The sequence below is a fragment of the Ascaphus truei genome, chromosome 1, assembly GCF_040206685.1.
Source record: "Ascaphus truei isolate aAscTru1 chromosome 1, aAscTru1.hap1, whole genome shotgun sequence".
In the NCBI taxonomy this organism is placed as follows: Eukaryota; Metazoa; Chordata; class Amphibia; order Anura; family Ascaphidae; genus Ascaphus; species Ascaphus truei.
Window position 1 is genome coordinate 7904477 of NC_134483.1, and position 26200 is coordinate 7930676.

The 26200-nt window shown below is 43.7% G+C and overlaps 1 protein-coding gene across 9 annotated transcripts in view; it reads right to left on the reverse strand.

Annotated features, from left to right (window-relative positions):
* UNC13B (unc-13 homolog B) overlaps positions 1-26200 on the reverse strand; it is a 565224-nt gene that overhangs the window by 470536 nt on the left and 68488 nt on the right. For 7 of the 9 annotated variants that reach the window (XM_075580181.1, XM_075580121.1, XM_075579858.1 and 4 more), the window contains 2 exons: positions 21298-21333; positions 7025-7247 (listed from right to left, as the gene is read on the reverse strand). In XM_075580181.1, coding sequence (XP_075436296.1) covers positions 7025-7247; positions 21298-21333 — 259 coding nt within the window. The remainder of the gene's footprint in view (positions 1-7024; positions 7248-21297; positions 21334-26200) is intronic. The other 2 variants (XM_075579702.1, XM_075579939.1) reach the window with 1 other exon arrangement.

Sequence of the window (26200 nt, forward strand, 5' to 3'; positions counted from 1 at the left end):
ACATGCAAGGTGAGTAGCCCTCACCTGGATAAAGGTTGTATGTTGCAACCTGAATGATATTCTTGGAATCCAGGGGGAGTATATCGGCCGGAAGAGAATGGAAAAAACAACTACTAAGTGTAGATGGTACCGCAATATAGAGATAAAGCGATAACTTGTCTCTATGGATATCCTACTTACAGGATTCCAATGGAAAACAGGCACTGGAATGAGGTGAGGATATGTGGATATGGGGAGCTTCTCAATGTGCCAGTCAGTGTAGCAGATGGTAGCACTCGAGTGAGAGAAAGAACTAATAGTGCAGATCAGTATGATAAACACAGCTTTATGACAATGGATAACCTGAAAACCTGACCTGTTGTAGAGAATGCATTATACTGTACATACTTCTAACAATACCTCACTCATACAGGCAGTCAGAAATCGTATCCCAGAGAAATGCAGAACACAGAGGAAACCCGCAGGGACAATTACTTTGTAGGATTCATTTTGATTGTATTGATATTTAGGCCTCTTAGTATACTAAACACGCACATTACTGTAGTTTGCATTAAAACATTACGATGGCCACTGTAAGGCCTAGAACATTGTGCTTTTCTTTCTCCGATATACCTCGTTTTGCACCACATAATATAACCACAGTTTTGTTGCTACAGTTACATAATATTGTAATCTCCTAAAACTTCCACAAAAGGACGTGGTTTAGTGGGCCCTCCGTAACAATTATTTTTTTTAATTGTTGGGCACACATTGTATTGTTTAAAATGGTGATTTAATCAATTGTGCAGTCCTTGTTTTCTTATTATTTCTACTTGGGTGAGTTCAGTTTCTACAGAAGTACATCTTAATTGTTGGTTCTGGTGAGTAAATAATTAGCAGATTGTTTTACCAGTTTATACTGTCTACTATACAGCCTTAACGTTCAAAACTGACATTAATTATGTCTCTCATTGTATGCTATGGCAGCAAGAGTCAACACTTGAATGTTGAGGTTTCCATTGTTTGAGAGAAATTAGCTAGTAAACATGTACATGGCAAATTAACATATTTTAAGCCATTTCCCCCAAATTCCATGATATTTCGGGGCTACATATTGCAGCCTAATACATTCGTTACAAAATCAACTAGACAGATTGAAAAAGGTGTTTTCACAGCAAGTTACAGTATACAGTAGCAAGGAGTTAAGTGCAACATGCTATATTAATGAAAAAGACTGAGGGAATGAACTCAATATTCTTTCCTAAAGTCAGCGCTGAGGGCTTTTTCTTCTATTGTGTAAGGGTTAACTCTTATCTGGGGATCTGAAGAACACCTCCAAGCCCCATAATAGGTTAAAAACCTGCACAGCGAGATTCTATCTGCTGTTATCTGGGAACACAGGAGGACATCCATAAAAGCTACTCTACCGGGTGTTAATCGCCTGGCCAGATTTATGCCAGTGTTATATAATCGGACACTCTTACCATTTTGATCATTGCTACACTGTTGTGTTTTCTCCTACAGTGGCGGCCGCTTTTAGCCTCCTGCGGCAGTTTCGGCGCGAAATTTAAACTTGCGGGCAGATGCGGCATGTTCCGGCCGTGTTAGGCGCCGTGGGCGTTTTTCATTGTTTAGCGCTATTAGCGCTGTCTAGCCGTTCAGCGCTGAATGCGGCTGAACGCGTGAAAGTGCGTGGCATACGGAGAACATCCCCGAAAAAATTCGGGGATGTAGGAGGATAAAAGGGGCCGCAGCAGTATCTTCCACATATTCATCTTTGATGTGCTGAGTCTACGTGCCGGAGGACATCAACCTTTTTCTTCTGCTTCACTTTTGGATTGACGGGATATTAACACCTGTCACTCTACCTCTGCACCCCATGGCCATTAAAAGTCCCTCCACCAGTATTTCCTGGGTGAGGGAGAGGCCGCTCAGCCTATCACAGAAGGATGTGCAGACATCCTTAGTATTCTGGATCCAGGCTCACTTGTAGCAGGTGAGAAGATCCATGTAGCATAAACTCACCCCCTTTTTAAAGCCCACAGAGTCCTTCTATTTTCTTCAACTTTATTGAGTGGGGTTAACCGAAATATAAAAGTTCTTGTATGTAGTTTGTGGTAGGAAATGTCTCTTGTGAGAAGTATCCTATTTGAAAGGTAGTGGCTTTTTTTGTCAGGGGAAGGTAAAAAGGAATCCCTTTCTAAGGGAGCAGTGGAAGATGTGTCTACAGGCATACCCTGGTTTAAGGACACTCACTTTAAGTACACTTGCAAGTAAGGACATATTTTCAATAGCACCATACCCCTGTGTCCGTACGCTCGCTTCGCAAGTATGGACACTTATTCTGCCCTACAGACCGCCGTAGTAGTGACGCCCTGATTCTCCTCGCCCAATAGGCAAACGGCAGCTCGCACATGCGCCTGTCAGCACCTCCTGAACAGCAATACCGGCTCCCTACCTGTACCGAAGCATCGATGAGTGGAAAAAAGGTAGTGCTTCACTTTAAGTACATTTTCGCTTTACATACATGCTCTGGACCCATTGCGTACGTTAATGCGGGGTATGCCTGCACTCACTTTGTCTGCTGTTGAAAAGAGAGAACACACTTTCCTTTCCAGACAGGAAGAAGCCAAGGGGCATAACAATATACAAAGAAGGGCAGGGGGAGAGGGCTAAACCAATCTCAAGCTATGAGCATTGGGAGGTTGCCAAGGCAACTGACTAGTGGCTTGTAGAAAAAGTAATATTGTAACAACTATGTTGCAATTTACACAGCAGCACTGGCTGCTTCAGAACAGGGAAACATGTAGCTTTCCCTCTGGAGAGCTGGCAGTGTGAGAACAGAAAAAGTACACAGAAAATATACAATCCTGTTCCAGGACACTAGAGTGTATAACATATATATTGTATAATATAATATATTAATATAATATTATATTATTATAATTAATTATAAGTATAATATATAGTAATTATATAATATATCTATATAATGTATAATATAATATATACACACTCCTCTAAGATAAGTAAATGTACCTATGGACTTAGAATTTAACAGCAGGCAAAGACTACATTTTAAAAGTAGAGTATAAGTTCCTACGACTTGGTGCCCCAGCCATTGCTAAACCAATTGCTTCCATAGTAAACTCTATCCTGTCTGCAGGCCATATCCCTAACACCTGGAAAACTGCCAGAGTTGTCCCAATCATCAAAAGTGGGGACAAAAACACTGTCTCAAACTACAGGCCAATCTCACTTCTCCCAATTCTATCCAAAGTCATGGAACAATGTGTCCACTCCCAATTAAGCGATTACTATACCAAGACAAATTTCCCTAGCCAATTCCAATCTGGCTTTCGCCCCAAACACTCCACCCTAACTACCCTGTTAAAAGTTTGCAATGAAATCCAGTGTGGAATGGAACGGGGACAACTCACTGGTGCAGTATTCCTAGATTTTGCAAAGGCTTTTGATACTGTTGATCATGCTTTCCTGCTTAACAAACTCCAAAGCTCTGGAATAGGGAAGCATGTTTTAAACTGGTTTCAGTCCTACCGATCAGTGTGTCCATCTCAGGCTCTAATTCCAAACCCCTGGATATCATCTGTGGTGTCCCGCAAGGCTCTGTTCTGGGGCCCCTACTCTTCTCAGTGTTCATCAACGATCTTCCCACAGCTTGTAAGGAAGCCTCAATACACATGTATGCAGATGACACAATCTTATATGCACACAGCCATAGCCTCTCCGACCTTGGACACGTACTTCAATCTGACTTTTTGAGACTTGAAAATTGGATTTCACAAAACAAACTGTTTTTAAACACTGACAAGACTGTAACAATGGTATTTGGGACCAAGGCTACATTTTTAAAGCTTCCAATGATTGAGCTTCAGATCAGAACCAACGCTAATACCACCCTGTCATGGGAGAGGGGGTTTGGCCTGGTATTGAAGAGGTTACACCCCATTTGGCCACCCCCTGCTCTCACGTGGGAAGCAAGGGGTTAACTGGACTGGGGTCCAGTAATATGTTTTTACCTTGCTTCAGAATCCAACTGTTTATTCCCCTGTAAAAATGTATTGTGTCATCCCAGTGTTTGCACCAACACATACACTGGGGTTCGTGCGGGAGGCTTAAGGTGTTAATGAGCTACAGTTTTAGGAAAATACAAATATGTGTGGTGTCTTTTCAGAAATATCTGGGCTTCAAAAGGCTTGATTGAAGTTGGGTGTGAAAAGTACAGAGGGGGTTTAGTGTATGTTAATACATAATTTGCAGGCCAAGGGTATATTGCTGGTAGAGACAGCTAGGACCCAGGTCTGGGGCATTGGGTGTGAAATATTGCACCTGTGACAAATGTTCTCTACACAGGAGGCCCAGCTTCAAAGCATTTCTTGGCAATGGGTTTTATGGGGGCCAGGGGTGCGGCTACAAAAGGAGATATCAGAATGAGTGACTTTATTAAATATAAGAATATTATGAGATGTCCTCGGCTGAACATGCTAAAAGCTACATGTGTGTATTCATGGGACCGATTCGCAACTAATGATTACAGACACATGATGTCTAACAGGTACTAAGAGACAGATATTAATATCTCTCTTAATTTTAGTATTACACGGTAATATTTAGTCTCATTGGGAGCGTCATGCGTGCCGGAATGTATTAATATGTCTTGCATGCCAGTAAGTAGTACATGAACTGAAGTTATGAAGTTATTTAGATAGGAAAAGCAGTTTTTAAACGTCCTGGGGTGGGAGGAGTTTTACTCTGGGGTAAGACTGTCAACCTCACCACTGATTTATGACAGAGATTGGGTGCAGGTAATTGTTCTCCAATGGCCTACACTCAATAGTAAGGTATAGACTGGAGATTTGCATTTAAACCAGTGCCCAGCCTATACTGTGTGTCTTCATGTATTTTCGTGATGTCTACATCTGAACCTGAATTATGGAAGTAATGGCCCATCCTGTATCCTGATGGCTTTCTTGTCCAAACCTTTAAGTAAGTGTCTATATTTTGTCTTTTATTTGTATATCATGTGTGTTCACTTTTTCAAGGAATAAACTATATTTATTTATATCTCAGTCGTGTTCAGTTCAACCCAGGTAATTTTGGTGTATAATATAGGCCTCTCACAAGTTCCCGTGAAACAGCCTAACTCCTGTTACTAGTTATAAATATTTGGTTATATGGTTTGACTCCCATTTAACATTTGGGATGCACATTGATAGCCTGACAACCAAGACCTATGCCAAACTAGGGGTACTTTATAGGAACAAATCCTCCCTAAGTCTGCTGGTCAGAAAGCGTATCGCACAGCAGATGCTAATGCCAAATATCGACTATGGGGCCATAGTATTCGGCTAGGCACCCCAAACCCACCGTAGTAAAGTTGATACGCGCTACAATTCAATAAGCCGTTTTGTTCTCCAATGCAACTACAATACACAGCACTGCGAAAAGTTCAAAGAACTAGATTGGTCATCACTCGAGTCTAGGCGCAAAGTTCATCTTTCCTGTCTTGCCTTCAAATACTTTCTGGGCAAGCTACCCACCTACCTGAACAAGCTCCTCAACCCTACCACATGCAGCACTTATCATCTGAGATCTGACTCCAAAAGACTGTTCATGGTCCCAAGGCTCAGCAAAGTATCCGGCCGCTCCTCCTTCTCTTACCGTGCACCCCAAAACTGGAACAGTCTACCAGAGACTCTCACATCCAGCACCAGTCTCAGTTCTTTCAAAACTAAAGCTGTCTCACACTTTAATCTGGTCTGTAACTGTTACATACACCTATAACATATATTATCTCTAACTGTGCATGCAATGTCTTGTATATAATGTATACCCTGTTCCCTTATGTAACTGTATTTGTAACCATGTATTTTTTGTCTTAACTCTATGCCCAGGACATACTTGAAAACGAGAGGTAACTCTCAATGTATTACTTCCTGATAACACATTTTATAAATAAAATAAAAAGTTGCTGTACAGCCATACTTTACTGCAGGTACCATTTTAGTCCTATCTCAGATGTTGCCAACGAGACTGCTTGGGAGATGGGCTAAACCTGCTATAGAAATCAAAGTATGCTCAGCTAATTAAAACTCGTCAAAATGGCATGAAGAGTTGAATTTTAAAATACAAAAAAGTTAGTAAGTATTATCTAATAAGACAGAATTTATATATATAAAACACAGATACCGTACGTGTAGCAAATTGCTTGGAGTGCTCCTTTAAAGGGAAACGGTCTGTCTGGGGGTTATATTCAAAGCAGATCTGTTTTAATGTATGTCCATCATGATGAAAATATTTAAAGCCATCAGTGCACTTGATTTGCAGTAATGGCTTCAGTAATGCACTGCCAAATGGGTCAAGTTCTCTCGTTATAGGTTACAACGATAAATAAGTAAGGAACTATGCATAAACCGGGGACAATTGGAAAAAATGTCCATAAATCTTCTTTGATTACGATGACAAATTTCAGCTGACCAGATGGAAACTGCGAGCGTGGAGCCATCTGCAGATGTGATTCAGAGGAGCGTGCTCGCATTTGTTCACCAATCTACACACAGGTAAGCAAAGACATAACATCTGGACTATGTCACCGTAATGCCATCTGTGATCAGAATGGTAAAATGTGAATTCAAATGTCATAACTATGCCAGTGATGGGAAGGGGGAGGAGGGTAAAACAACCTAAATAAGATATAATTAACTAGAGCTTGAGTGCCCCGATACAATATCAAGCTCCTATTAGATTAGAAATTGCATGAAGTCCAATAAAACGTTTAAATAAAAAATGAACTTGGCCAATTTACAGCAGTTTGCGTACCAGCCAGACAGGTAGCCGCTAACACCAGAGATGGTTTTCCAAGTTCAACCAAAGAAAGCAAAATGATATTGCGACGAAGAAAGAAAATATCTGTTCAGAATAGATTAATGCACAATTTGCCGGATAATCCTAAAAAAAAATGATTTGCTAACGGAAGGAATATCAGGATCCGACAATACAGGTAAAATATTCAACCCGAGCTTACCTCATGGTCCTCCGCTCCCGGTAGTCCAAGTCATAGCCCTGCATTGAGTCTACACAGGATTCCCGCGAGCCGCCCTGCGGCGGCAGTCGGGGCGGTACAGAGAACTGGTGCACAGAGGCATTGGGTTGGGACGTAGTGTGGTATGGAGGTGGAATGCTGTTGCTTGTCTCACTGCGGTAATCGCTGTCCCTGTCATCAACAGCACTGTCAGGGTCTTCAAAGGCTAGGATACAAAGAGGAGTTAAGGCCACGGACTTCATTCGTTTTGACAACAGATCATGCTCATCGTAAAAGTATCCACATAAAGCAGCCCTGCGGCACTACGTACACTTAGAGATGGGGAGACACTGGGCAGTGTCTTCCGTGAGAAATACGGCAGCTCGTTCTATATGGAGGGTCTGGGGAAGGTGACATATTTCCTAACGGTTATAGAAAAAGCTAACATGGAAGCACAGGCTGAGAATCTCAGTGTGTGCGGGTCATTTCCTGCGCAATAAGCGCACTGCGCATTTCCCAGGATTCGGGAGCCTGTTTGCGGCAGTTTTTAGGCGGCACGTTTTATTTCAAACGTTTTTATTGTTTTTTTGTGGTATCACATCAAGACTTTGAAACAGGAAGAACAATGCACATAGATTACATCCGAACTATAGAACGATCTTTTTGGATATTTACATATATATTTTGGACATAAGGTCTTAAGATATTTCAATAAAGCCAACATAAACTCCGCCGTAACTTTAGCACATTTAAATACTTCTGGGACTCCAATCGGGAGGCAGCTACCTTCAAAGTCTTTAAGTGCTTTATTACTTGAAAGGGGTGAAAAAGAATAGAAAAAGAGAGGGGGGGGGGAGGAAAGGGTAAGTTGGGAGGGGGGGAAGGGAGACAAGGGAAAAAACAGAGAAATTACAGACAATAATTTGACATAATAATTGACTAAATATGGATATTGTAACGAATTTCCTTTTGGAGAGGCATTAATCCAGGAAGAATGTAACGTGATTGGCGTTCTTTAGAATTGTCCTGTTTTCCCCCATGACAAACGGACATGACTTAATTACAATAGTGACAATAATAATAATAATTGTTTGTTCTTGACAAACAATGAGAGATTTTATCAGATATCATTACAACAACATGTAGGAAAGGAAAGATTCACCATAGACACCCACCACCAGCACCATAAACACATCACTAACCACCGCACAGCTTGGGCAAGGAAGGACAATCAGATCTCTGTACGCTCATGGTGCGGTATATGCTGTTCTGCATGGCAAACACAAGCTACCTTCAACAGAATTCAAAGTACAACACACACATGGTGGCACATAGTTATGCTATGGTTTTGTTTGAATGTGGTCTCTAAACTCCAAGAAAACATTGATCTTGCAGGAAAGCAGCCATTCAGGAGAAAATAAAGCACGGCTATAAAATACAAGAGATGTGATTGTCCTGTGGCATATGGTCTCCTGCTTCTTCAGGAATGCAAGGTCATTTTTGCCAGTCACCGTACAAAGTTTCCCTTTTGTATTACAAGATTAAAGACCTTTATAAAGATCTCAGAATTACCTTTCACTCACTAAAAAAGTTCTAACTACAGTACTTCTTCCTTCTGTCTTTTGCTTAGCAAGACAAATGGTTGTATATTTTAACCAGACAAATGGTTGTATATTTCATACTGGTGACTCACAATAGCCACTGGCAAAACATTTTGAAGAAGCAATGAAGAAAAATCACATTCTGAATATAAATGAGTAATAAAATATGAAATATTAAAAGATGACATGGTTGTCTCTCCCTCTTTGCTTAAGAGTGTATATAGGGAACATACACACACATATATACATGTATATGTATACGATATATATATATATATTGTGACAGAAACCAGGGGATGGTAATAAATTCCGTATATAGGGCTCCCAGGATACTAGACAGTTTCTATCCTGTTTGGCCTGGGAGTGCAGCCTTATAATACATACACTCCATCCCACAGTTTGGCAAGCGCTGGAACTGAGGGATGAGAGATCCAGACCAGAGTTTGTCTGCTGCCTGATTTCTGTCACCTGTCATGCTAATTAGGAATCAGGTATGAAAGACTGATTTCCTGTTTGCTCTGGTCTCTCCACAAGAGCCAGGAGGCTGGAAGGCTGCTGAACTACAGAGGGGAGAAGCCTCTTCCCCAAACAGGTTCAATCTTTCTGTTCATTTGTGTAAGACTGCAAAAGTACCTTGTTTTGTTGTTGGGAGTGGAAAAGCCACTTCCAACCCTGAGTCAGGGATATCTAAGTTAAGTTATCGCTCAGGTGAGCAGCTTTTGTTTTGATCTGTTTTCTGTTGTATGCACTGTGGCAGTCTCAGTGCCTGGGACTGAATAAACCAGGCATAGCCTGTTTAAAGGAACAGTACGGGACGCCTCATCATTTTAACCTACCCTAAAAGACCGTGTTCTAAACAGTCCCGGACAAACGACGGAGCCCCGGAGTAAGCCGTTTGTCACATATGGTGGAGAATGCGGGCAGAGCACTAGGGGGTCTGCGGGTTGAAGAACTTTGAAAGAAAAAAAAAAAAAAAAAAAAAGTTTTTTTCATCCTCTGCAATCAAGATGGAAGACGTGGTGGGTGCGCTGGTACGCAATGTCGCTGCCCAGAAAGACGCGAATGAAACCCAGCAACAGCTGTTAATAGCCCAGCAAGAAACTAATGCAAACCAGCAGCAGACGAATGCAGCCCAGCAACAGCTGCTAATAGCCCAGCAAGAGATTAATGCCAACCAGCAACAGGCGAATGCCAACCAGCAACAGGCGAATGCAAACCAGCAAAAGACGAATGAAGCCCTGCAAAACGCGAATGCAAACCAGCAAGAGACAAACCGCTTGCTGAGAGAGGAGCAACAGCGGTTCGCTCAGGGCTTACAGCAGGAACTCGAGATCCTGAGGGGGACTATCAGTAACCTTCCACTGGCAGCGGCAGCCCCAGTTCCGAAAATGACCAGGGCAAGCCACTACCTTCAGAAGATGGGACCCTCGGATGATGTGGAAGCCTATCTTCTCACGTTTGAACGCACGGCACAGAGAGAGGGATGGCCAGAAGCTGAGTGGGCTGGTCTAATCGCACCCTTCCTAAGCGGCGAACCCCAGAAGGCTTACTTTGATCTAGAGCCAGCCGAAGCTAACGTCTATGCAAAATTGAAGTTCGAGATCCTCGCCCGCCTCGGCGTAACCACGGCTGTTCGCGCCCAAAGGTTTCACGCATGGTCCTTCACGATGGATAAAGCCACCCGAAGCCAGATGTATGACCTCATCCACCTCGCCCGGAAGTGGCTACAACCCGAGATCAACTCAGCCAGCCACATCGTGGAACGGTTGGTCATGGACCAGTTCTTGAGGAAACTTCCCTCTGCCTTACGCCGTTGGGTCAGTCGGAGTGACCCCCACAATGCGGATGAGCTTGTGGCCCTCGTAGAAAGGTACAATGCAGCAGAAGAGCACCCGCAACCCACAGTCGTGGAGCAACCCCACTACCCGAGGTTCCAGGACTCTTCCAGAGACGGTAAAAGGGTACCGGGGTTAAGGGGCGCTGAAGAGCGGCGACCCCCTTCACGCAGCACAAGCAACAGTGGTTCGCACACTAAGGGCAATAGCCAACATGGGGAGCCGGGAAAAGGCTCTAAGTGGGACACAGACTATGTACCTAAATGTGTAAATTGTCATGAGAGGGGCCACACTACAAAAATCTGCCCACTAAATGATGAGCCCATGCAATGCAACAGCGTGGAACCTTATTCGCTGTTGTCCCAATGTATGGGCCCTAGCCCAGAGGACCCCTTGAATAACCATCTGTGGGCATTTGTAAAGGTTAATGGTAAGAGGGTTCGGGCACTTCTTGACTCTGGGAGCATGGTCACACTAGTGTCCGAATACCTCTTGCCCATTAAGAAGAAACAGAGAAACAGTTCACAAAGAGTGGCAATTTGTTGTATACATGGGGATAATCATGAATATTCCACTGTTGATGTTTTTTTTGAAACAGAGTTTGGTTCTTTAGATTTCAAGGTGGGTATTGTACCCAAACTGGCACATGATGTGTTAATAGGGACCGACTTTCCCCATTTTCTAAAAATGTGGTCCCCCGCTCAGAATAGCGCCCAGAGTTCAATAGCGGACCATAACGAAGTGTTAGAAGAAACAAATCCTTTCCCTTTTTCAGAAATGGAGGTTGACGAGGGCCCAAATAAGAAGGGGGAAAAGGAGGAGTGCTGTAAAATTCCCTTCCCCATCACTACTTTGGTAGGGAATACCCCAAATCAAGATGTTGAGCAGACACTTACCACCCCAGAACCGGATAAGACCCTCGCTGACCTAGAGGTCAGTCCTGGGAGTTTTAAGAAGGCCCAGTGGGAGGACCCCACATTAGCGGTAGCAAGGGGAAATATACGGGATCAGAATAGTACTCCTGGCCAACCAGATAGGTCACTTGCTTACCCCTACTTCGAGGTAGAGAACGACCTAGTATATCGGGTTGATAAAAGGAAATCAGTTACAACTAAACAATTGTTGGTACCACAGACATTCCGTAACGTAGTATTACACCTCGCACATAGTCATCCATTGGGGGGACACCTAGGGGTGGAAAAGACAAAAGAAAAGGTTCTCCGAAGCTTCTATTGGCCTGGGGTTCTGGCAGAAATTACGAATTATTGTTCCTCATGCCCAGAATGTCAGATCACCGCCCCGTTCAAGGCGTACCGCAGCCCATTGGTACCCCTTCCCATAATAGAGGTACCATTTGACCGGATTGCTATGGATCTAGTAGGACCCCTAATAAAGTCTGCTAGGGGACATCAGCATATATTGGTAATATTAGATTATGCCACCCGATATCCGGAGGCAGTTCCCCTACGTAGCACCTCAGCTAAAAACATAGCAAAAGAGTTAGTAGTTCTGTTTTCCCGGGTCGGGATTCCTAAAGAGATTCTATCTGACCAGGGAACCCCATTTATGTCCCAAGTAACGAAAGAGCTATGTAAACTCCTAAAAATCAAGCATCTCAGAACCTCAGTCTATCATCCACAAACAGATGGTTTAGTGGAAAGGTTCAATAAAACCTTAAAGAGCATGTTACGGCGGGCGGTTGATAAAGATGGGAAAAACTGGGATTGTTTGTTACCGTACCTGTTATTTGCCATTAGGGAAGTTCCCCAATCATCTACTGGCTTCTCCCCGTTTGAACTATTGTATGGCCGACACCCAAGGGGCTTACTGGATATAGCCAAAGAGACTTGGGAACACAAGGTTACCCCTTACAGAAGTGTAATAGAGCATGTTGCCCAGATGCAGGACCGCATTGCTGCAGTCCTACCCATAGTGAGGGAACACATGGAGAAAGCTCAAGAAGCACAGAGGAATACATATAATAAGGGTGCTAGGGTCAGAATTTTTTCTCCAGGTGATAGGGTACTAGTTCTGGTTCCCACCGTGGAGAGTAAATTCCTTGCTAAATGGCATGGGCCATATGAGGTCTTGGAAAGAGTGGGAGAAGTAAATTATAAGGTAAGACAGACAGGTAGGAGGAAACCTGAGCAAATTTACCATATAAACCTACTCAAGCCCTGGAAAGATAGAGAAGTCTTGTTAACCCTAGTACCCCCAGGTCCGTCAGAGAATCAAGAAACTGACCCAGAGGTTAGCATAGCTGAAACCCTGTCTGTTCATCAGAAACGAGAGGTTCAGAATTTAGTGAGAAGAAACAAAGAAATCTTCTCTATACGGCCAGGTAGAACTAGCGTAATTGAACATGACCTAGTCTCTGAACCGGGGGTCCGAGTTAACCTTAAACCGTACCGAATCCCAGAGGCCAAAAGAAAGGCTATAAGTTTAGAGGTTAAAAAAATGCTAAAACTAGGTGTAATTGAGGAATCCCAAAGTGGGTGGAACAGCCCTATAGTCTTAGTCCCAAAGCCAGATGGTACAACAAGGTTTTGTAATGACTACCGGAAACTAAACGCGGTGTCAAAATTTGATACTTATCCTATGCCCAGGGTAGATGAACTTGTAGAGAGACTGGGCAAAGCCCGATATCTCACAACCCTAGACCTAACAAAAGGGTACTGGCAGGTTCCCCTCACAGAAAGGGCAAAAGAAAAGACAGCCTTCTCAACCCCAGACGGCCTCTTTCAGTATAAGGTGTTGCCTTTTGGCTTACATGGAGCTCCCGCCACATTCCAAAGAATGATGGATAAAATTTTAAAACCACATGCTCGGTATGCTGCCGCCTACCTGGATGATGTGGTAATCCATAGTGAAGATTGGCAATCCCACCTTCCAAAGGTCCAAGCTGTGCTTGACGCAGTCCGGTCTGCTGGACTAACTGCTAACCCCGCTAAATGCACTATTGGTCTGGAGGAGGCCAAGTATCTGGGATATTCTATTGGCAGAGGTTTACTCAAACCCCAAACACTCAAAGTGGAGGCGATACAAAATTGGCCAAGGCCAGTTACAAAAAAACAAGTAAGGACCTTTTTGGGGTTAATTGGGTACTATAGAAGGTTTATTCCCAATTTTGCAACTAAGGCAACCCCACTAACTGACCTCACAAAAGCAAGAGGACCGCTAATGGTAAAGTGGTCCCCGGAAACCGAACAGGCCTTTAGAAGCCTGAAAGAAGCTCTCTGTGCCCAACCAGTGTTGGTCACACCTGACTTCTCCAAAGAGTTCGTAGTCCAAACCGACGCATCTGAGGTAGGGCTGGGGGCGGTACTCTCCCAGGAGTCTCAAGGTGAGGAGCACCCCATCCTTTATTTAAGTAGGAAACTAAATCCCCAGGAGAAAAATTACATAGTAGAGAAAGAGTGTCTCGCAATAAAGTGGGCTGTAGAGACGCTCAAATACTATCTGTTGGGGAGAAAATTCCGGTTGGTCACAGATCATGCACCCCTTACCTGGATGTGTCAAAACAGGGAAAAGAATGCTAGAGTGACCAGGTGGTTCCTAAGCCTACAACCCTTTAAATTTTCTGTGGAACACAGGTCAGGGCACAAACATGGCAATGCTGACGGGTTGTCAAGGATGCACTCCCTAATATCCATGGTCGCTCATCCCTCGAGGTCTGAGCTGGGGGGGAGGATATGTGACAGAAACCAGGGGATGGTAATAAATTCCGTATATAGGGCTCCCAGGATACTAGACAGTTTCTATCCTGTTTGGCCTGGGAGTGCAGCCTTATAATACATACACTCCATCCCACAGTTTGGCAAGCGCTGGAACTGAGGGATGAGAGATCCAGACCAGAGTTTGTCTGCTGCCTGATTTCTGTCACCTGTCATGCTAATTAGGAATCAGGTATGAAAGACTGATTTCCTGTTTGCTCTGGTCTCTCCACAAGAGCCAGGAGGCTGGAAGGCTGCTGAACTACAGAGGGGAGAAGCCTCTTCCCCAAACAGGTTCAATCTTTCTGTTCATTTGTGTAAGACTGCAAAAGTACCTTGTTTTGTTGTTGGGAGTGGAAAAGCCACTTCCAACCCTGAGTCAGGGATATCTAAGTTAAGTTATCGCTCAGGTGAGCAGCTTTTGTTTTGATCTGTTTTCTGTTGTATGCACTGTGGCAGTCTCAGTGCCTGGGACTGAATAAACCAGGCATAGCCTGTTTAAAGGAACAGTACGTGACGCCTCATCATTTTAACCTACCCTAAAAGACCGTGTTCTAAACAGTCCCGGACAAACGACGGAGCCCCGGAGTAAGCCGTTTGTCACAATATACACACATATACACACGCACACAATATAGACACATTATCAGTATATCCGTCTTTCTTATGATAATTGCACGGAGCTGCTCATTCCAGTGAAACCGCATTATTTCTACTTCTAAACTAGGGATACTCAGTTGGTGCTCAGTGATCCTGACTCAAGTCCACTCACAAGAAACACACAGAGAGGACGAGAGAAATAGACTGAACAAATCCCTGTGATATAGATGTAATAGCATACACACGTTCAGAAAAGATGGGTGTAACTAATGGAGGTAGAGCAAAGTATCCTCCTAGTAATCATAGAGCTACTGTGTGTGTGCATATCTAAGTGTCAACATAGAGCCACTGTGTGTGTGCATATGTAAGTGTCAACATAGAGCCACTGTGTGTGTGCATATGTAAGTGTCAACATAGAGCCACTGTGTGTGCGCATATGTAAGTGTCAACATAGAGCCACTGTGTGTGTGCATATGTAAGTGTCAACATAGAGCCACTGTGTGTGCGCATATGTAAGTGTCAACATAGAGCCAGGGTGTGTGCGCATATGTAAGTGTCAACATAGAGCCAGTGTGTGTGCGCATATGTAAGTGTCAACATAGAGCCAGTGTGTGTGCGCATATGTAAGTGTCAACATAGAGCCAGTGTGTGTGTGTGTACGCATATGTAAGTGTCAACATAGAGCCAGTGTGTGTGTGCATGTGTCAACATATTTGGATTAAAGTCTATAATTAGTCTTCTGCCCCTTATACTGTATACACAAAAACACACACACATACACACACACACACACATACACACACACACACACACGACACACACCATTGTCCCAAAATATAACAAACCCTTAGGAGAATATTTCAGGACAGACTACTGTACTCGTTAAAAAGGGAGCAGTAAAAATAAGAAACGTGCATGCTTGGCTCTGTAAAATAATGGAATATTCATGCATACAATTTATTGGAATATAGTGTTAGCACAGGACAGAGACACATTCGCTGGATTCATGGGAAATACTCACAATTCTTTACCAGTAGTCAGGAGGAGCAATGCTAAAGCAATTTGTGCCATTTTGGAATTGCAGCAATTTATGTGCCAAACTTGGATTGCAGTTGCTAATCCAACATGTACGGTACCGGCTCTTCCGCACCAGTGCCTGAGAAATGGTTCAACGCTGCAATACTATAGATAAGGGGTGCGCAAACTTCTGTTACTGCGCCCCCCTGCATCCACTCCCCCAGTGCTCGTGCTCCCCTTACCTTCCTGTCTGCATCAGTGGGGTCATGTGGCGTGACGCGTTGCCATGGCGACGGGCATCAAATGACGGTGAGGGGGTCTTGTGACATCACGTCTTTTGACGCCGCGTTACGTCAACGCGTCATCTGAAGCCGGCTGAACCTCAGTAAGTTCAGTAACAGAGGCCTCACACAATACCCCGGAATTTAATTTAAATGCCTTGGGGAAGAGCGTGGGGCCTCTGCAACCGCCGCCCCCCCCCACAAGAAAATCCTGTGCCTCACAGTCTGCGCACCCCGGCTCTAGTTCAATGATTTTCAACCGGGTTCTGCGGACGTCTCCCAGCCCCGGCGGCACCCCACGTAGCAGTGACATGGCAGCTCCAGAGCTCAGCAGCAGCAGCCACCCAGTCACTGCTATCCTTCTTCTACCTGCTCCTATCGGCGCCAGAAGTCCCGTCAACTTCCGGCTGACAGGAGGGAGAGGAAGGATCAGGTAAGAGCGGCGCTCTCTCAGCGGTGTGTGTGTGTAAGTGAGGGGGCGAGTGAGCGTAAGGGAGTGAGTGTGAGGCGGAGAGGGACTGTGGGAGGCGAGAGAAGGGAGGGGGGGGGAGGTGAGAGGTGAGGTTGGAGTTCCCCAGAATTTCAAAAACAAATTCTAGGGTTCCTTAACCAAAAAAAGGTTGAAAACCACGGCTGTAGGTTGATACTAGGCAAAAAAAAGCCCCCGTATTCAGTGCTATACTGAATACCCAATGTGCACATTGGGATACAGATACAAAACCGCAATGTCATAATCAGAACTAAATCAGATTCTTCTAGAAACCCATTGTGAAGTATTCCAGAGTTACTGCTCAGAGAGCATGAGCGCTCTGCAATTGTGGCGTCAACATTTCTATAAGGAGTGTTTTGCAGATTGTACCTCTACGATTAACTCGGATCTTCTTTACACCCCACACATGTAATATCTTTGTCCGGTTTCTTTTTACAAAGACTGAATTTCTCTATGTTTCTCTCTTTCCTAATTTTTTCCAATTCTTTACTTTCAGGCACGGACACCCACTGCTAATTCTGCTATATTTCCTCTCCTCCGGTGTTACAACACACAGACCCTTACCAGGTCCACCATGTTGAATCTAGTCTACAACATGAGTCTTTCACTCACAAAAGGGGTTCTCCGCTTGTGTTTGGGGGAGGTCTGAGTAGCAGACTAGCCTCGTTCAATCTGTTTTGGGAGCTTTTATAATACAATCCCTCCCATAGCGTTTCTGAAACCTATTAGAAATACTGGGCCAGTAGGCATCAAAAATCATATTACAGGGTCAAGCTGCAACATGTCTTCATGCCCAGAAACCAAAACATTAACATGAAGTGATGTGACAGCCTGCAAGACGTTACCCTTTTTGTAATGCGTGTTGAATAGTTAAGGTTTTAAAACAGATATCACATCACAAAAGGAAAAACTGCGCAGATCATAAAAATTGTTTCTGAAATGGGTCAGTGATAAAAATTGGTTTTTCCCAATAGTATCAGGGAATGGTGCTTTAAATCGCCCTGATGCGTCTCACCATATTTAAGTAAGTGGCTGTGGTATTTATTAAGCTATTAGAACTACTGCATCACAATTCCTGGGCCAACTCAATTCCCTTCAGAATCAATTGTCATTTTCTAATACCAAGAGCCCTCCTGAGAGCATACCATGATAATTAAACAATCATCCTGCATTTCCCCACAATCAATAAGTCATTTCCCTGCCTGCTTGCAGAACTTTACTGCTGCAGAGTCTAAGCAATACAAGGAGTGCAGAGAAGGATTGTCCTCATTCCTCTTACTCCTTATCCTAGCACACGCAGGAACTCTGACGGGCGCTTGGAATGAAATTGCATTTATAGAAGAATGGCCTGCAGCACGAAAAAGCTTAAATATCCTGTATAAATGCAACACAAAATAAACTACTTCAAACGTATCACCAGAACGGTGAGGTGTAAATCATATTTGGGTAAATTATTCAATATATTTATATTGTACATACAGTATGTACAGTGGTGTGAAAAAGAAAGTACACCCTCTTTGCATTCTATGGTTTTACATATCAGGACATAATAACAATCTGTTCCTTAGCAGGTCTAAAAATTGGGTAAATACAACCTCAGATGAACAACAACACATGACATATTACATGATTTATGTAACAAAAATAAAGCCAAAATGGAGAAGCCATGTGTGAAAAACTAAGTATATCTTATGATTCAATAGCTTGTAGAACCACCTTTAGCAGCAATAACGTGAAGTAATCGTTTTCTGTATGACTTTATCAGTCTCTCACATCGTTGTGGAGGAATTTTGGCCCACTCTTCTTTACAGCGTTGCTTCAGTTCATTGAGGTTTGTGGGCATTTGTTTATGCACAGCTCTCTTAAGGTCCTGCCACAGCATTTCAATCGGGTTGAGGTCTGGACTTTGACTGGGCCATTGCAACACCTTGATTCTTTTCTTTTTCAGCCATTCTGTTGTAGATTTGCTGGTGTGCTTGGGATCATTGTCCTGTTGCATGACCCAATTTCGGCCAAGCTTTTGCTGTCGGACAGATGGCCTCACATTTGACTCTAGAATACTTTGGTATACAGAGGAGTTCATGGTCGACTCAATGACTGCAAGGTTACCAGGTCCTGTGGCTACAAAACAAGCCCAAATCATCACCCCTCCACCACCATGCTTGACAGTTTGTATTAGGTGTTTGTGCTGATATGCTGTGTTTGGTTTTCGCCAAACGTGGCGCTGTGCATTATGGCCAAACATCTCCACTTTGGTCTCGTCTGTCCAAAGGACATTGTTCCAGAAGTCTTGTGGTTTGTTCAGATGCAACTTTGCAAACCTAAGCCGTGCTGCCATGTTCTTTTTAGAGAGAAGAGGCTTTTTCCTGGCAACCCTTACAAACAAACCATACTTGTTCAGTCTTTTTCTAATTGTACAGTCATGAACTTTAACATTTAACATGCTAACCGAGGCCTGTAGAGTCTGAGATGTAACTCTTGGTTTTTTGCAATTTCTGTGAGCATTGCACGGTCTGACCTTGGGGTGAATTTGCTGGGATGTCCACTCCTGGGAAGATTGGCAACTTTCTTGAATGTTTTCCACTTTTGAATAATCTTTCTCACTTTAGAATGATGGACTTTAAATTGTTTGGAAATTGCCTTATAACCCTTCCCAGATTGATGGGTAGCAACAATTGCTTCTCTAAGATTATTGCTGATGTCTTTCCTCCTTGGCATTGTGTTAACACACACCTGAATGCTCCAGACCAGCAAACTGCTAAACCTTCGGCTTTTATAGAGGTTGTCACACTTGCTGATGATCAATTAATCAAGGGCATTTGATTAGCAGCACCTGTCTGCTACTTAGCATCTTAATTCCTATGGAAGCAGTACTTAGTTTTTCACACATAGCTTCTCCATTTTAGCTTTTTGTTAAATAAATCATGACACGGTGTAATATGTCATGTGCTGTTGTTCATCTGAGGTTGTATTGACCTAATTATAAGACCTGCTAAGGAACAGATGATTGTTATTATGTCCTGATGTGTAAAACCATAGAATTCAAACAGGGTGTACTTTCTTTTTCACACCACTGTATATACTGTAGGTTTGTAAGCACATCTATAGATCTATATCATTTCAGTGCTGATTTGTATTGCGGACCCCACCGTTACGAGGAGGAAGTGATGGACACAGGAAAGTATAACCACACTGTGACATGTTCACAGTGTAATATCCCACAGCAGGCAAATCTTAGCATGACACATTCAATCATCTGCTCCTCTATGTTAGGCTGCGCTTATAGTGCCGGCGACAGCGACGCAACGGTGACGTCACGCTGCGGTCGTTGGAAAAATCAAATTGACTTGACTTCCAGGGACCGCGCCCAATCCGTCGCGCTTACTATAAGCGCACGCGACGGCTTCAATACATTTGTTTTGAAGCGACGTTGCGTCGCTGTCGCCGGCACTTTAAGTGCAGCCTTAGGTGCTTAATGTGCGCGCGACGGCGACGCGAGACGTCACCCGCGAAAGTTATAATTTAACTTTCGCCGACGTCGCTGGCTACTTGGCCATTGATTGGTTCAGAGGCTGTCACATGTGGCGACAGCCTCTGAAAAATATCATTTTATCGGCTTCCAAATTTTTGGTCACCGCCGTCGCGTCTCGCTTACTATAAGCGCTCGCGACGGCGACAATGCTTTTGTTTTCAGGCGACGTCGCGTCGCCGGCACTATAAGCGCAGCCTTAGCCAGAGGTTTTAACACAATATGCCCACGTGGAACACAAAGGCCAGACTTTGGTATGTATTATTAATGCCCAGGTGATTTTTTCAGGGTTCTAATATTATAGTACACATTTCCAAAGAGCCTCTGCGTACATTTTTAAGCACAATGATGTAGGATCAATGTAGGGTTCATAAATGACGGTTTATTTGAAAAAAATATGGCGAGCAGGACATGAACATTTATACTTTTACCTCACGTAGACTGATATTTCCCCCCCACCGCCTGAAGCCGCTTAAGTCCCACGTGGAGACACACGAGGAAGATAGATTTGCTTTGCTATTTCACCATTTTTCAGCCTGCTGTAGCTGCACCTTCCAAACTTCTGGTTTAGTTACACCTGGGCATAGCCCTACAAACTGTTATTATACCAAATCATTACCTAGGCTTGTGCAGCACTTCTGTACCTTAGAAATCAAATGTTTTTGGACTATTCTTAAAGCAGCAATCCCACCTGAGGGAAATGTATTTCTTTACATAAATAGAACTAGGGGGGTCCCCTCTGAGCTGAACGCTGTTATTTTAACTTTGGGGACCTCCTGGTTTCCAAGTTAATTACTTAGAGTCTGCCGGGTCCCACTGGTCATCAACTGAGGCTTCAGTGATGGTGGACAGGATCGATGTTAGACGGACACTAACAATGGTAATTATCTCAGCAAACAGGGTATCCTCGAAGCCGAAAGCAGCATTGTTCAGTTCCGCAGACTGACCTGGTTCCAATGTGTATAAAAATTAATGACCATTTTGGGGGTATTTCCACTTTTAACTTCTGCATATGGATTCTTCCAGTTTGGACCTTTCTGGGAGTCATTCTTGTAATTTGCTGGACTATGAATGTTTTCTTTAAATTAAAGGCACAATTTTAACATGACAATTGAATTTATTTGTAGAAAAAGGCCTGTATGCATGAATATCCACATCCTATAACACAAAGCATGCCTCAGTATGGGGAATAGTGTAAGTTGTTACATACTCTGCTTTTCTCCCAATCCGAAATAACTCCAATTGCCTGGTTGCAATAGAAATGGCGGCAAGGAATAGGAGGGGAAAAAGAAAACTTCAGCATAAATTGTGAAAGACTTCTATAGTGTTTCTAATGAATAAATCTGAACAGAAAATGTATTACCCTCACGTCACCAATGTGAATATGATGCACAGAACATGGAACTATTTCTTATGGTAAAGTAGAAGAAGAAGAAAAAACAAAGTTAAACAGTATAACAGACAAGGCACTCCAGGCAAAACATCAAGGCGACAAAATCTAAAATACATCACATTTATTAAACAACATGTACTGTCTGGTCACATGCATGAAATGAAATCAATAACCAAAAAAGGAAACCGCCATTTATATTTGTGACTGGCAAGTTTTGAACAAAACCAAATATCTTACTTAGGGATCGCCCTAATATTGCAAAAATTAAGGTTGAATAATGAAAAAAACACACTTTCTTCTTAATGGTGAAAAACTCAAATCCTTTTCTACTGCAAAGGCCAGCAATGCAGTACTGGGAAACACATTTGCTGGGCCCTCTGGCAACAAAAGGTTTTAAAAATATATATCCTGTATATACAAATGTTTCATCTTTGCAGGAATGTAAACACGACACAATCATTCTCAAACATTAACAAGTACAGTACAACTTTGCACATCTTCACAAACAACTACTGCACCGTAACATGGTAAGTCACTTTATTTGTATAAAAAAATACCAACCGTGGTCGTGACAGCACTACTTAAACCCCACACGTGTTCACTGACTTTCTTCCTAAAGCCAAGCTTGCCATTATTTTAGCCCCGATCAGTGTTTCGTCCTATTTACCATACTGCAGATGCATGCACATTCAGGCGCGGCACAGTGAGTAAAGACACTGACTGGCACTGAGTGTGAAGCAGGGGAAACCTGGTTCAATTCCCGGTGTCGGCTCCTTGTGACCTTGGGCAAGTCACTTTATCTCCCTGTGCCTCAGGCACCAAAAACATAGATTGTAAGCTAATTAATTATATTATTCACCCCGTTTTTCATTTCCAATTTGTGATATACAATGATGTAAAATACAGACAGAAGAGCTGTCCCATGGATCTAACAATTAAGGTGAAGATTGAGTAGGAATAATGTGATGTACATTAGGATTAGTGCAGCTCTGTTCTCCCAACATCCCAATTAAACCGCTATACTGTACAGTACATACAAAAAGCAGTGCATCAAAAGAACGAAAAAGTCCACCAACAAATAAGTTCTGGAAAAAACTTGCAGAAACTACTAACTTACAGTATTGCATCTCCATAGCAACAAAAACACCCAGTTCCAGTTATGTGAAAAGTGCCATTTCCTTATGACTGTTACAGAAAGACATATACTTTACTTTCAGACGTTCAACTGGCAACTAACCAAGGGTAGTTCCAAAATCAGGGGGGGGGGGGGGGGAGATTTAACCAATTTACAGACTCGTTATTTGAATTTGTGAAGCTATAATTTTCTCACAATCTTCTACTGTGGAGAAAATGAGACAATACGCCACAAAGTGCACACCATGGCTTCTACAATGGCTCATAACGCTAGAATAATTTACATGTGTCAGTTCCTATGGCAACTAACAGAACAGCAGGCTCAGTAACCATGCATAACTTGAAGGGTATATATATATATGTGTGTATATATGTAAAAAAAGAGATGTAGAAAGTAGCGCCACTCGTGAAACTAGTGCAAAATAATATGATCCTACCAAGTGCAAAATACAAAATACAAACAATCCTATAATAAGTGATTAATAATAAAATAATAATAATACTAACAAACTAGATTATACACTCTAATGCATAAATTGAAAATATTCATGCACATACATAAATAATAAAAGTCCAAGTGTAAATGTCCAAACCCTAGAATGAGTCCTGATGGGTAAAACAGGACAATGTACAAAATCCAGGGGTCCACGGCTGCTCTCAATTGGAATAACCAATTCCAATAAGGGATCTATAAGAACAAAAAGAAGACAGAGAGTGCACGCCCCATACTGTATAATTGTACATTTAATATAAGGAAAGGGATGGAGGAGGGATTAAAAACACTCACAAAGTAGATGTAAAAAACCAGCAATTTGTGATAAAAATCACCACCGAGGCAGGCACCGTCTCGTATCACGTTAGCAGTCCAACAGGAATACTCCGAACGATTCACCCGATAGCGTTCATCCTCTGAATGATCAATGGAAGTCCTCCACGCAAAGTCGTATTGGAGTAGGCCTCAATGAAGCATCATACACGCTCCGGCCGTAAAGCGTGCATGCGACGTGATGACGTAATGCCGTAATGTACGTCCCTGACGCGTTTCGTCACAATAATGCAACTTTATCAATGGAAAGATACCCTTTGATAAAGTTGCATTATTGTGACGAAACGCGTCAGGGACGTACATTACGACATTACGTCATCACGTCGCATGCACGCTTTACGGCCGGAGCGTGTATGATGCTTCATTGAGGCCTACTCCAATACGACTTTGCGTGGAGGACTTCCATTGATCATTCAGAGGATGAACGCTATCGGGTGAATCGTTCGGAGTATTCCTGTTGGACTGCTAACGTGATACGAGACGGTGCCTGCCCCGGGGGTGATTTTTATCACAAATTGCTTGTTTTTTACATCTACTTTGTGAGTGTTTTTAATCCCTCCTCCATCCCTTTCCTTATATTAAATGTACAATTATACAGTATGGGGCGTGCGCTCTCTGTCTTCTTTTTATGTGTATATATATACAGCTAAACCCCGTTATAACGCGCCTCGCTATACCGCGATTCGGTTATAACGCGGTTTTCCCGTGGCTCCCGTTTAAAAAAAAAAACACTGCACACTGCACACACTCACTGCACACACACTGCTCATTGCTCACACTGCACACACTGCACGCACACACACTGCACACTGCACACACACTGCTCATTGCTCACACTGACACACACTGCACACTCACTGCTCACACTGCACAGACACTGCTCATTGCTCACACTGCACACACTGACACACTGCTCATTGCTCACACTGACACACACTGCACACTGCTCACACTGACACACACTGCTCACACTGACACACACTGCACACTGCACACACACTGCTCACACTGACACACACTGCACACTGCACACACACTGCTCACACTGACACACACTGCACACACACTGCTCACACTGACACACACTGCACACTGCTCACACACACACACAGCAAGGTAACCCAACCTCTGTGGTGCCTCTTCAACATTAACCCCCTCACAGCCAGGGGAAAGGGTGTCCGAGCGTCCGGTGTGTCCCCCTCCCCTCTAGGCTGGTGTTACGGCCCGGGGCGGGGGGTGGGACGTCATTATGCTGTGGGGGGGTGGCGGGGCCCTGCGCTGCGGCTGAGTGGCAGGACGACCCTGCGCTACGGCGGGCCCTGTACTGCTGCGCGAGGGCCCTGTGCTGCGGCGGGGGGGGTTAGCGGTCTTCCGGAGACTGTGCTTACCTGTCTCCAAAGCAGCACATCCCGACAGCGATCACTTTAGGCACCCCTCACGTTCGCCGTGCGCATGCGCATACGCCGTGCGGATGTTCCCTGCCAGTTCCCTCTGCTCCTCCTGAAGCGGGGACCGGAGGGGCATCCCCCCTCCCATCTCCTGTCCCGCGGTGACAGGGGGAAGCGGGGACCAGAGGGACATCCCCGCTCCCATCTCCTGTCCCGCGGGATGAATATGCGCTGATGCGGCGGCCATTTTTTTTTTTTTAATTAGCGCGACCCCGTTACTAACGCGGTGGTCTCGGGGTGGACCGCGTTATAACGGGGTTTAGCTGTATATACCCTACAAGTTATGCATGGTTACTGAGCCTGCTATTCTGTTAGTTGCCATATATATATATACACATACACACACACACACATTCAATAGCAATGGGGTGGGGAGAAGTGAATGCCAAAAGAAAGTATATATGGCCTCAATCCCCAATGGGGAATATATACACAAGCACGGGGGGGTGTTTCCAAAACAATGAAAGAAATGTATTTAAGCCACACAAAGTAAGCCCAGGGTCCCCAGACTACACACAACCAAGCTGTTTCTATACCTCAACATTCTGGCCCATATTTAATAAGCTAAGCCATGCTATTCCATAACGCACCTTCTGGCCAATTCACAACAATTCCGCACTGGACTTTCCAGCCTCTTAAAACACAGAAAGATGGTTCTTCTCGACAGGACTCCTCTAACTCCGAGCAGGAGGTAGTAGACGACCATCTGCCTCTAAACAAAAATGACCGTAGGGTTCTCCATCAAGACATTAAATATGTGTTCCAAGAACAAATCCTCAAGGCTTTTTCAAACCTTTTGCTACACATATCTAACCTGGGAGGCCTCACCAGCAATCTAGAAGTCAACATGGATGTGGCGTCAATAGCTCACATCACATTATGTATTTTCAAGAGAAGCTGTGAACCCTTTCTGATGTACCAGGTGGCCTGCATAACAAGTAGCACTGGAATGACTTCTGAAAAGATAGGATACTTGCCTTCCTCCTGCATCTTTTAAACGGTCTGCTCTCCTTGCTCCCAAAAAGTCCCAGCTGGTATTAGACTGAGCCTATTAATACCTGGGACACAGATCTTGGAAGACTAAGACTGCGTGACAATCTTTAGATGTCACTACTTCTCTACTATGGAGTCCATTACTGTGGTGTCCAGAACTCTTTCGGTTATCACTTTTATGGTTCATTCATCCAGATTGTCAAATCCTTATTAATCTCCACTGTGGGGTTTTACCTTCTGCTTGAGTGCTTCCAGGAATGTAATTCCGGCTACGTGGAAATTGGTGAAGGGCATACAGTACATGGGTGTCTAGCTCAGC